The sequence below is a fragment of the Rhinolophus sinicus genome, linkage group LG05 (genome assembly GCF_036562045.2).
Source record: "Rhinolophus sinicus isolate RSC01 linkage group LG05, ASM3656204v1, whole genome shotgun sequence".
In the NCBI taxonomy this organism is placed as follows: domain Eukaryota; kingdom Metazoa; phylum Chordata; class Mammalia; order Chiroptera; family Rhinolophidae; genus Rhinolophus; species Rhinolophus sinicus.
Window position 1 is genome coordinate 164400752 of NC_133755.1, and position 11082 is coordinate 164411833.

The following is an 11082-nucleotide window of genomic DNA, read 5'->3' on the forward strand; positions in this document are numbered from 1 at the left end:
CCCTTCCCGGTCCCCGGGCAGACGCACAGACGAACACGCATGCAAAGCGCCCCCACCCGTCTCCACGCGCCCCCGGCCAGCCTGCGCCACCGGGAGCCGCTCTTCGGCTGGTGCACCCGCAAGGCGAGGACGCCTCCGCCTGAACCTTCCATCGAGACAGTCCCCTCCTTCCTGGCTTCCTTCCTTCTCTCCTTCCTTCCTTCCTTCCTTGCTCCGCAGGAGAAAGGAGTCACTGAAATGCCAACAGCCAGCGCCTCCGTTTAGCTCGCTCGGCCGCAGGCCGGCGGCCCGGCCCTCAGCCGCCCGCCCTCCCCCGGTCGGCGCAGCGCGGCGGTGGCCCCCTCCCCCGCTACCTGACAACGGGCGGCGGGCGGCCGCGGCAGCCGCAGCGGTGGCCCGGCGGTGCGCGCTGGTGCACGTCCCTCATTAGTAACCAGGCACATTCCAGCCTCCGGCGCTCGCGCGGGGCCCCCTCCCCCCAGGACATTACGCAAAGCAGCCTCCCCTCATCTGCATAGATCCGCGGCCAGGGTATTCCCCGCATTTCCCAACGCGCCGGACCCCCCTCCCGAGGTCTCCCTCATCCCCGCCCCCTCCGACCCTCACCCTCTGGAAACCGGGAAGCGGCCAGGGGCGCGCGCCGGGAGGGGTGGTGGAGTCCCGCGGAGGCGATTTCGGTATAAAGTGAAACAAGCTCCTAATGCTACAGTAGGCAGGAAAAACGCAGCGCCGAGGCCACTTACCGAGCCGAGGAACCTAGATTCCCGCCGCTCTGCTTTCCCAAATGCTCGGTCCGCCCTCCACGCACCCCGAGGCTGCACCCAGCACCCCAAAGTCGAGATGTGTAGGAATATTGTCCACGAGCTAGGAGACCCTCCAAGTTGCTCCAGGCTCCCGGGAGCTTCACTGTTCAAGACACAACTTGGCCAAGACTTGTGCCAGAGTCACCGAAGATGTTTTGACGGAGACCCTCCTCCGGTGGGGAGAGACAGCGCTCCGCGGCGCCCGCTCGCCTCCTCTCCACCCTCTCACCTCCAGCCCGCCTCCCGCTGGCCGCCCGCCTCCGGGCCGCGAGCCCCTCGGGCGGCTGTCAGCTCCCGACCACCGCTGGGTGACAGGGGCGGGAGGAGGGCGCGATGCGGCGGCCCGAGCCCGAGCGGATGAGGGGGATCCTCGCAGCAGCGGCAGCCGCTCACCTGGAAAGTCACCGCTGAGAAGAAAGAGGAGGAGGAGCAGGAGGACCGAGAGAAGGAGGAAGAGGAGGAAGAGGAGGGGGAGGGAACCCCCCTGGTGCCCTTGTTCTCGCTGCCGCGGCGGCCGCTCCTCGCCAAGGCTGAGCGTGTCTGGTGGGGGGTGTCTGGTAGCATTTCCTTAAGGACAGAGGGAGGGCGGGCGCGAAGGGAGGGAAGAGATCCCGACCGCCTGCCCAGGCTCCTCTTTCCTTTATTTATTTTCTGACACTGTATGGAAATGGGCCCGGGGCAGGGCTCCGGGCTCGGGAGGGAGCCGCGAGGCCCAGGCCGCAGCAGTCTGCGTGCGGGAGCTGCAGCGGCCGCCTCCCCTCCCGGTCTGTGGACGCACCGGGTTATTCCTGGCAGCGCCTCCCAGAACAGAAGTTACTAGGAGGAGAGCGCGGCGAGGGCGGGCGGGGGGTAGAGGCGGAGGGAGGGAGGGAGGAAGAGGGAGAGACTCAGCCAGCGACGTCATCGGATCCCCCAGCGCGTCCCAGGGAGGGAGGCTGAACCAGAAAAACCAGTCTGGAGCCGGCGAGCGAAAGAGGGATGTGCGGCGAGAGGGGAGACGGGGGAGGGAGGTGGCGGGGAGGACAGGGCCGGGCCCCGCCGGTGCCGCTCGGGGCAGTTAGATCAGGGCCGCGCTCCCGCTTGCTGGGATCGGGGAACTCCCCGGAGAACCGGTCTCTGCTTGTCATGCAAAAAAATTTTGGGCGTCTCTAGGAGCCTGAGAATTTCCTTTAGGGATGTGGAAACCTCCTCTCCCCATCCCCCATCTTCCCCATTTCCCATAAAATCGTTCCCTGTCTTGATGACAAACGGAATTATATAATAATTCGTATTGTCACTATGATTTTGTCCATGTATCTCTGATCCCTTTCCTCTCCCTCGCCCCGCCTCTACTCACGGTTATGTTATCGGTCAAGATAAACAAAATCAGACTGTAGCTCCTGGCTGCGTTTCTGGAGCTTTGCAAAATGTTTGACTAGCACTTTCCGTACCCCTGCGGAAGCATGAACTTTTCACGCACTCGAAATGCCCCAATTGCCTTCCCTGGGGTCACTCACCAGGGCGCCCTGGGCGCACCCAGCTTGGGGACTGCGGCTCGCCCTCGCCGGGGTATTCAAATCAGTTTGGGCAGCGGCGCGAGAAGCAGCTGCGAGTCTCCTGGTGGGCCGTGCTGGGACCTGGGGCGAGCCGCCGCCTCCAGCTTGCTCACTCCTCTCTCCTCGGAAGAGACGGGAATGAAATCACACCCAGTGCGAGGAGAACCGGGCCAAGGGGCGGGGGAATCCCAGGTGAGTGGGGGCCGGAGCTCTGGGTTTCCTCCCCGGCCCGGCGACACCCGGGGGACACCGGGGCTCCCTCGAGCCGTTACCCTGCTTGTGTGGACTCGTGTGAACCCTCGGGGTAGGTTCCCAGGAGGCCGCGGCGGCCGGAGCGCGGCGAGTGGCAGCCCGGCAGGGCCGGCGCCCGGAGCGCCTCCTCCAGGTGGTCTTCCCGCCAGGCGGGACTGCGCGCCACCCCTCCCGGGAGTCGGAGAAGCCTCGCCGAGGCGAGCGGAACCGAATGCCCCAGGCGCCGCGGGCCCAAACGGCCCTCCCCATCCCTGGCCGCGTCGCCGCCCTGCCTAGGGCGGAGTAAACAAGAGACGCAAGATTTGACCTGGCGCGACCCGGATTTCTGGCCGGGGTTCCCCCTGAGCAGGTGACTCCGTGGGAGGGGTGGAAATTAGTCCCTGGAATTCCGGGCCAAAGACATTAACTGTGGTTCTGTTTTTAAGGCAGGTATTTCACCAACTGCGGAATGTTTCGCGTCTCAAGTTTCAGATTTCGCGGAAAGGGACCAAATGTCAAGACATATCAAATATGCCCTTCCGTTTTCATTAAAAACGAATACCTTACGAGGGAGGGCAGCCCCTTTAATGACTGCGGGCATAGCACGGCTGCTTTCGTTTTTGTTTTGCTTTGTTTTTGATTTTGACCTATAATCAGTGTATTTCTGAAGTCCCCATCTAAAGACGACATTGCTGTGAAGGACGGCTCTGCAGAATAAAGCGGCGATACATTTTTGTACGGATATTTTCTCCAAAGGAGAAAGATCTGAATGATTTGGAGTAAGTTTCACTGTGTCCTTTTAGGTTGATCTCATTTAAATTCAGGGCCTACTTCCACTTAAGCGGCTTCTCCTTCCATTGTATAAGTTCTTTAATATTCAGCCTTTCTTGACTTACCTTGAAGCACTTAATAAAAACCCCCAATCATCGTCTTCTCTTAAATATATGCCTTTGCATTTTTTAAACATCTGTTTAAAACGCAAAACGTGATTTTCAAAGTTTTTTTTCTTCGCTTCCAGACCCACCTGCTACCTACTCCCAGAGTCCATTTTAATTGCTTAATAGAGAAGATTAAGCAATTTCTTTAAGAATCCAATTTCCCTTCAAGACACAAAGGCAGCTGCCCAAGCTCCCAGAAACTGAGCAAAGAAAGTAGCAGGCAGCATTTTGCTTCGCTACAATGAATGTTAGTTGAAATCTTAAATGCCTCTTTAAAAGACTAGATTAAACACTGTAATGTGAATGTTAGGATACTCAGGTAACTGGACAGTTAAAACAAATTTTTTTTAAAAAATGCAGATTTGCATCAATTTTGATGGCCTGATCCCACCAACAAAGAGGACCCCTAAACACAATCTTTAACCAAACTTGGTTCTTGTTACCTTGTTCCAAAATCCAAAAGTTCTAAAGATAGCCTGAAGTGAGTTGAAGCAGAAGTGAAAATGTGTATATGTGTAAACTAGGTGACATTCCCTCTATGGGGAAGAATTACTGTCTTTAAGTAAATGCATCCCTATTGTCAGACCCTACTGCTGCAACATGTCTGTCCAGTAAAAGTCCTCTCTCCACAAATCCTCAGAAGACAAAATCAGCATTGGTAAACTCAGCACTCAGCCCTACAAACCTCCAAGAAGAGTGAGGCTGGTTGGGCATAGTTGACCCCAGATGGGCACCCATAGTGGACATCAGCAAAGAGGTCGGAAATCACTTTCTTAACATTTCTCATTTCAAAGGAAAAGAAAATCTGGTAATCTGGACTACAAAATATTAAGAAAGTAAAATAATTAATGTCCACATGGCAGTATGGCATTTTTTTAGAGTCACAAAACACTTGAAACTGAAATCACTTTTATTCAAAAATACTTATTGAGTGCCTGCTATGTGCTAAACTTATTTAGGATACATCAGTGAACAAATCAAAGATCCCTGATTTTCTGGAGCTTGCAGTCTAGCGAGGGGAGGGGAGGTGGAAGAGGAACAGGATAAGAAGTACACAGTATTAAGGACTTTGGAAAGCAAAAAGAAAGTTATGGGGGATGGACATAAAATAGGGTAAAGAATATGGGAGAGGCGGGGGTGTTGTGTTGCTGTATTAAATAGAGAGTTCAGAATAGGACTTATTGAGAAGTGATGTTCCTCCCAAGGCTTGAAGGAAATGATTTAGCAATGGAGATATCTGGAGTAAAGAGCTTTGCAGGTAGAGGGAACAGCTAAGATAAAGTTCTAAGACCAGAAGCAGGCCTGGCATATTTGTAGACTTCAAGGGGAATAGTTTGGCTGAATCAGAATGTGAGAGCCAGTGAACAGAATCATCTCCCAGGCCACTATAAGGAGTTCTCTTACTCAGGAAAAAAATCTTGGTAAAGGGTAGGTTTATGGCCTTTGCCATCCAGTTCCTCTGAATCGGAATCATTATGAACCCCAGAATCTGCATTTTTAACAGCTAAGGCAGTTGATTCTTAAGCATTCTAAAGCTCAAGACCTACTGCCCCAGAGCGTGAAGGCTGATATACCCTGGCAGGAGAACTGGGTACCAGGAGACATGGTACATGAAGCTTCCAGACCCAGACACATCCATATCATCAATAGGACTCCTTCAGTTGCAAGTTTAATTCCTCAAGTCAAACCAGCAGAAGAATAAAAGCGACTTCATTGACTCACACCACTGGAAGTCAAGGATTAAATTTTAGCTCAGCAAAATCCTGGGGCTCCAATGATGCTACCCCGGTTCAGTCTTTCTCCCTCTCTCAGCTCTTTTTATTTCTGTTTCATTTTGCGCTTCAGACAACCATTCTGCACAATGGTGGCAGCAGTCCTACATTATCGTTTTCCTACTTTAGCAACCCCAGTGGGAAAAGATCTTCTTCCCAGATAGCTCAGGTAACCTTAGTCGTGTCCTTGCACTTGAACCAATTATTTGGCTTGGGTGTTGGGTGGTTTGATTGGTCAGCTTAGACCTGGAGTGGGGGTGTGGGCCTCATGGAAAGAGCAGTTCCCAAAAGAAAGAAGAGGAGCTATACAGGCTGAGGAACAGGTTGTCCACTATGTCCGTTAAGTTGTTGGCCTTGGTATCTCAACTTTTGAAATTAGGGGGTTGGACAAAATGATGTACCTGATTCCTTATGGCTGTAAACTATAAGTCTCTGTAATAAATCCCTCCGCAAAACTGCTAAATGAATTAATTGTCATGCCATTCCTGCAGATTAATTTATAGTACTATAAATAAAATATTAAAGGGGTTACCTGGTATGGGGTTCTGATGAATAAATAGAATATAGCCTTGGGTCTCAGTAAGGAGGGATGATTTAGCACTGCACTTCCTGGTCTTCTGCTTCAGTTGGTATAGAGAGAACAATTAAGCGGTGTCATGATTTTTGTGATGCCAAGAATACGTAGGCCTCCAAAAAATTAGTTAAAGAAAAGAGTTTTGAAGGAAAATCTGGCTGTCTCTTGAACTGTTAATAGGATACAAGCCAAACATTCTAATGTAGACAGGCTCTTTATCCCATTATAACCTCCTTTGGTTGGGAGTGGAGGGAGTGGTTGGTAATTCAGGACGAATCAGCCAGAGTGATAGTTACTGAGACTCAAAGTGACATCTGTTAGGATTGAAGAGTGAAGTGTGCTCATCCTCTCTCACAGGGCGGGCAGAGCTCATAGACATCCAACCAAACACATGTCACCACTTACTCCAAAGCTTCTCTAGGTATGTCCCAAAGACCATCTGTAGCAACAGCTCTTGAAATGTTTATTTAAAAGTCTGGGCTGCCCCCTAAACTTATAAAATCAGAATCCTCAAGATTAGGGCCTGGGAAACTTCATGGTGACATCAGATGTCCCCATAATTCCTATTCTCTTTAAAGTTTGAGAATCATTACACTTGGCCCCTAAGATTGAATTGGGGCTGTCTGGCTGCCTGAGAACCTTCTGCTCCCCTCTTTATCACATTCCTCTGGTTCCACCTGATCCCTTATGGCGAGTTGGCCCATTTTATTCTTCAAATATATTCTTGTGGCTCTCCTTTAAACCAGATTTCATCTGTGCAAAAATATGTTATGAAAGAAAAAGCCCCAGAGAATGAACCAGCCCTGGGAATGGGACGAGTAAAGAGGGGACAAAAGCATGCTGGAGCACAGATTTAGGAATGCACAGGACAGAGAAGGTGAGGGAGAGATAAGTTGGTGGGGACAAACAGGATGCAAATGAACTTTCATGATTTTCTGGTTTAGCTTGCAATTAGCCATGTCTACAGTTTCTGGAAGGATACCACACATTTCAGCAGACCAGGCTGGTAGTGAAACAAACTTCTTATATTCTAGAGAGCATTCAAGGGATGCCCATTTCAGGTCTTTATCCTATAGAAGACGAGTTCAATGGTCTGTCATGGAAAACTTTCTTGAAATGTAAAGAACAAAAATCAGATTAGGAAACAGCTAGTAGTAAGAGTAAGACTCTATTCCAAGATTACTGAAGACTGAGCTACCCCCTTCGATACAGGGGATCAACAACTTACAATACATCATTAACAATTTAAGAGTATAACATTAGCTCTCCCTCATTCTACTCTCTTCCATCACACTCTCCCATCTCCAAAATGGGTTATAGCGGAAATTCCTCCACTTAACAGTCAGTGCTTGGGGTTAAGGCTTTGATCTATAGAAATCTTCCGTTAGGAGTCAAACACAAGTATTGAGCTCTTAATATCCTAAGCTCTTAATAAGTCATTCACCTCTTATGAGAGATTAATTTATTAGATTGCCTTTTCAGAGTGACAGTGAGCTTAGGACTCAAACTGATTAATCTTGACAAAGCATAGGATGGGGATGCTACACGGAGGCTTAGAGGCGACGAGACAGGTAGGTCCAAAGCTTGAACAGGACTGTTATGGAGTGTACTAGAGGCCTAGGAATGGATCACAGACTGAAGGGGAAAGAGTGTGGAAATATGAAGTAAGAGGGAGACAAAGCAAAAGCACCCACTGCTTTTGGGCACCCACTGAGGATGCCTCTGCTCAGAACCTGTGGAGAGGGTACGGGATGATCTAGGCTTCTTAGGCAGGAGAGAGGTAGGTGGCTCTGTCAGCCCAGAGTACAGGTCCCAGCAATGACCTTGAACAAGCAGGAAGCTTGCCGCCCCTTCCTCATCCAAACTACAGTGGAGTTCCGTTAGAGCCGTAGATTATGAAATTTGAACTCCTAACAATCCAGCGTGGTCAGAAGGGGGAGGGAGGGGGGGGGGCGCCGAGGCGGAGAGGAAGAGAGGAGAGCAGAAAGGAGAAAAACAGAAAGAGAGCTTATCAGGGACCTTCACTTTCTGCCCAAGCTCTTGTAGTAGTTTCTTTAGACAAAACATCAATTTCCAGTTTTAAAGACATTGATATGTATGTTAGGGTGGATAGATAGTGTAAGGATGAGAGAATAGAGATTTTAGCGTAAGGATGAGGGAATAGAGATTTTGGGTTAAACCAATGCCATATAAATTTGATATATGCTGTATGCTCAGAAATGAGAAGAGTTGTTTCTCATTATCGGCCTTAAAACATTTTGGGGGGAAAATGCATTTTTCTTTAACTTAGCCAACGAAGTCTTTTTTATCGCTACCTGAGTCGTTAAACTTTTAGGATTTCTGAGAACAGTGACTTGACCCACTCCCAATCTATCTGTTGATCAGATCTGACCCTGTTTTATATAGCTTTGAACCTGAGTCAAGAGAAGAAAAAAAAACAAAGTCAAATACTAGTCACAAAGCCTGTGCAGTGCCTCAAGCCCTTAACTAGAAATTTTATGTAAAATATGGTAACAAGTTAAAAGCATTACATCAAAGAGAAGATGTGCTAGTAGAGGATATTATCTCAGACCCAGAGGAGAATGTTCTGAGCAGGAAAGAGTTACGAAAATTGCATAGGTGTGCAGTAAGGTAGGTTTACACACTGGTACTGGGATCACAACACACTAACCTCTGAGATGGTCCCATGCAACCATCGATGTACGTGATGAACCCAAACCATAGAGAAAGGGGTGTGTCTGGGCAATACATTTTGTATAAGAGAAGGAAGAAATCCATGATTGTTTAGAAAGATTTCCAAAAGAGAAAATTAAAATCATTTTTTAAAAATATTTTGTATTCAAGAAGATTAAGATTCAATTATTTGAAAAGATTTCATAAAGGAACCCCTTATTCAATATTTCATTTCCCACTGAAATTCTTGCATATATAGGTGAATATGTTAAAATCTTCTGTTCTAGCAAATTGATATACTCTATGTCCCACTCATGCCCTCAGTTCTACCTGTCATTGTTTTTCATCGTTTCTCCTGACTGTGGAATCCTCAACTAGCAGAGACTGTGCCAACTATGTATTGTAGTAAATAAGTTCTCTGAGTTTTAAAGTTAGTGTTTTGCTCCTGCTTTCTTATCTTTTCCTGGGCTCTATGTACAAAGCCATGGCATGGCCACGGAAAAGTATGAGACTCCCTTAGCTCAATGAAGTCTGCTATAATGACACGGGTATGATCATAGTTAAAACAGATCCATGTTGAAAGAATAAGTGGCTTTGGGAAGGCAACCTGTTTTGTTGTTGATCTTAGATCTGTCCTTTAAGGCAACTATTATTTTCTAACAATCAAAGATTTTGTGTCGGACAATTAGGGATGCCTGACTCAAGTACCAGTGGTACCAAGCTTATCAAATGTCATGCATATAGACTAGCCCTTGATGGATTCACACAGTTAGTATTATTTTTTAATTTAGGTTTACAAAATAAACAAATTATAAGTATACATCAAGATTAATTTCTGCCCATCTTTGTGTGTTTGTATCACTATTACTCTGATCAAGGTGGAGAATATTTTTAACTCTCCGGAACTCTCCGCTGTGTTCCTTCCCAGTTAATGTACCTCTGAGGCAATCAGTATTTTCTAACCTCTTCCTCCCTAGATTAGTTACTGAGTGAAGACATCAGTCTATGTGTCTGTCTGTCTGTCATCTGTCCGTCTGTCTGTCTATCTATCCCCAAAAGAATGAATCAAGTGCCCACGTTCTGGGCACTGTGTGGTAGCTAGAGATACAGAGGTAATGTAAATAAAGCAGATGAGGCCTCTGGGTTCTGTGAGACTCTGGTGGGAACTGATAGGAATCAAATGAATAAATAAGACCATTTCAAATCATGAAAAGTAAAATAAGATAATCGACAGACAGTAAATAGGCAGGCAAGAGCAATAGTGGATGGGGTGGGGGTATCTGCAGAGTTGACATTTGGGCAGAGAGCTGGCAAAAAGAGTAGGGAAAGAGTGCCCCCAGGAAGAGAGAACTGAAAAAGCCAAATCCCTCAGACGAGAAGCAGCTCAGGGCCATGAGGAACTGAAAGGCCAGTGTGGCTGGATGTGGGAGGTGGGGCACAGGGGAGAAAGTCGTAAGAGGTGATGCAAGAGAAGCACTCAGGAGCCAGAGGACAGTTCCTTCATGGAGACAGTGATTTGCAAAACGGGGATAGACATTGGAGATTACAAAAATATATCTGGTATATACTATTCATTAATTTTATAAACCTTTCTCAGGAAGTACCTTCAGGAAATCAGTGGTGGCTGCTGGATATGACTTGCAACTAACTGGGTGGCAGGTCAGCAAAGAAGGAATTCCAAAGCAGAGGGCTTTCTGAAAGCTTAATTATGCATATTGAAAATAACAGAAGGAAAAGAGTTTTTAAGCTAGCAAATCCTAAAAAAATTATTTGGATAACGTGGGTGCTATTCTTCATATTTTTTCTATGGCTAATTAGAGGGAACTGGGAAACATACAGTGCTGCCCACAGCCCTGCCAACCCATTATGGGCACTTCTAATTTCAGATAAATGAAGCCCTTGGTTACCACTGCCAGGATGTCTTGTAACATGCATTGTATTATCAGACCAGAGTAAAAATAATAGCCTTCTGAGTATCTATAAAGAGTACCTTTCTCTTATTAGCAGATACCTAACAAGTTCAAATCTTGTCTCCATGTTAATGAAGCAACTCCCAAATTTACTTTGCTTTTGAAAATCTAACTTTACTATTTCTCCCTTTTACACAGAAAATGTGGTATTTGGGCAGCTTAGAGTACCAAGCATTTCATGTGCATATAACTAGAAAAAGTTAGTGGTTATATCAAGTATATATGGTTTTTTTCTTTAGTAAATAACGTGTGTATTTACCATTTTAAAAAGCATTCAGTATTTATTGATCCAAATGATATAAACTTAAACATGCTAAAAACAAGTAGTAAATTGGCACCTTCCAAACTTGCCTTTTATTAAATAAAATCATGGTGTTATTTAAAAAAAAACAGTAAAATATACATGGTGGGAAATATTAAATTTCATGGTCAGGGTAAAATTTAAGGAAAAAAATCAAGACAACCACCTCTGAGCTTAAGTTCTCAATAAAAGATTACATCACTAGATTTATTGCATTTATATAAATATAATAGTAATGTTCTGAAAATGAACCCCAAATCCTAAATGAAAGCAGAAATAAAATTT

At 46.9% G+C, this 11082-nt stretch overlaps 2 protein-coding genes across 14 annotated transcripts in view; one reads left to right on the plus strand and one right to left on the minus strand.

Annotated features, from left to right (window-relative positions):
* Positions 1-2440, minus strand: part of HIVEP2 (HIVEP zinc finger 2) — a 183668-nt gene extending 181228 nt beyond the window's left edge. For 6 of the 12 annotated variants that reach the window (XM_019756630.2, XM_074333649.1, XM_074333652.1 and 3 more), the window contains exon 1: positions 744-1558. The gene's annotated coding sequence lies outside the window, so the exon portion shown is untranslated. Of the gene's footprint in view, positions 1-56; positions 315-353; positions 476-743; positions 1559-2139; positions 2225-2299 lie in introns of those variants that run through there. The other 6 variants (XM_074333650.1, XM_074333644.1, XM_074333647.1 and 3 more) reach the window with 5 other exon arrangements.
* LOC109460843 (uncharacterized) lies at positions 1734-5742 on the plus strand. Of its 2 annotated transcripts, none has more exons than XM_074333654.1 (3): positions 1734-2530; positions 2647-2939; positions 3016-5742. In XM_074333654.1, the coding sequence occupies exons 1-3, from the start codon at positions 2246-2248 to the stop codon at positions 3119-3121; spliced, it is 684 nt and encodes a 227-aa protein (XP_074189755.1). In that variant the 5' UTR covers positions 1734-2245; the 3' UTR covers positions 3122-5742. The 2 variants fall into 2 exon arrangements, with proteins under 2 accessions (XP_074189755.1, XP_074189754.1); XM_074333653.1 differs by having other exon boundaries at positions 3020-5742.
* The last annotated feature ends 5340 nt before the right edge of the window (positions 5743-11082 follow it).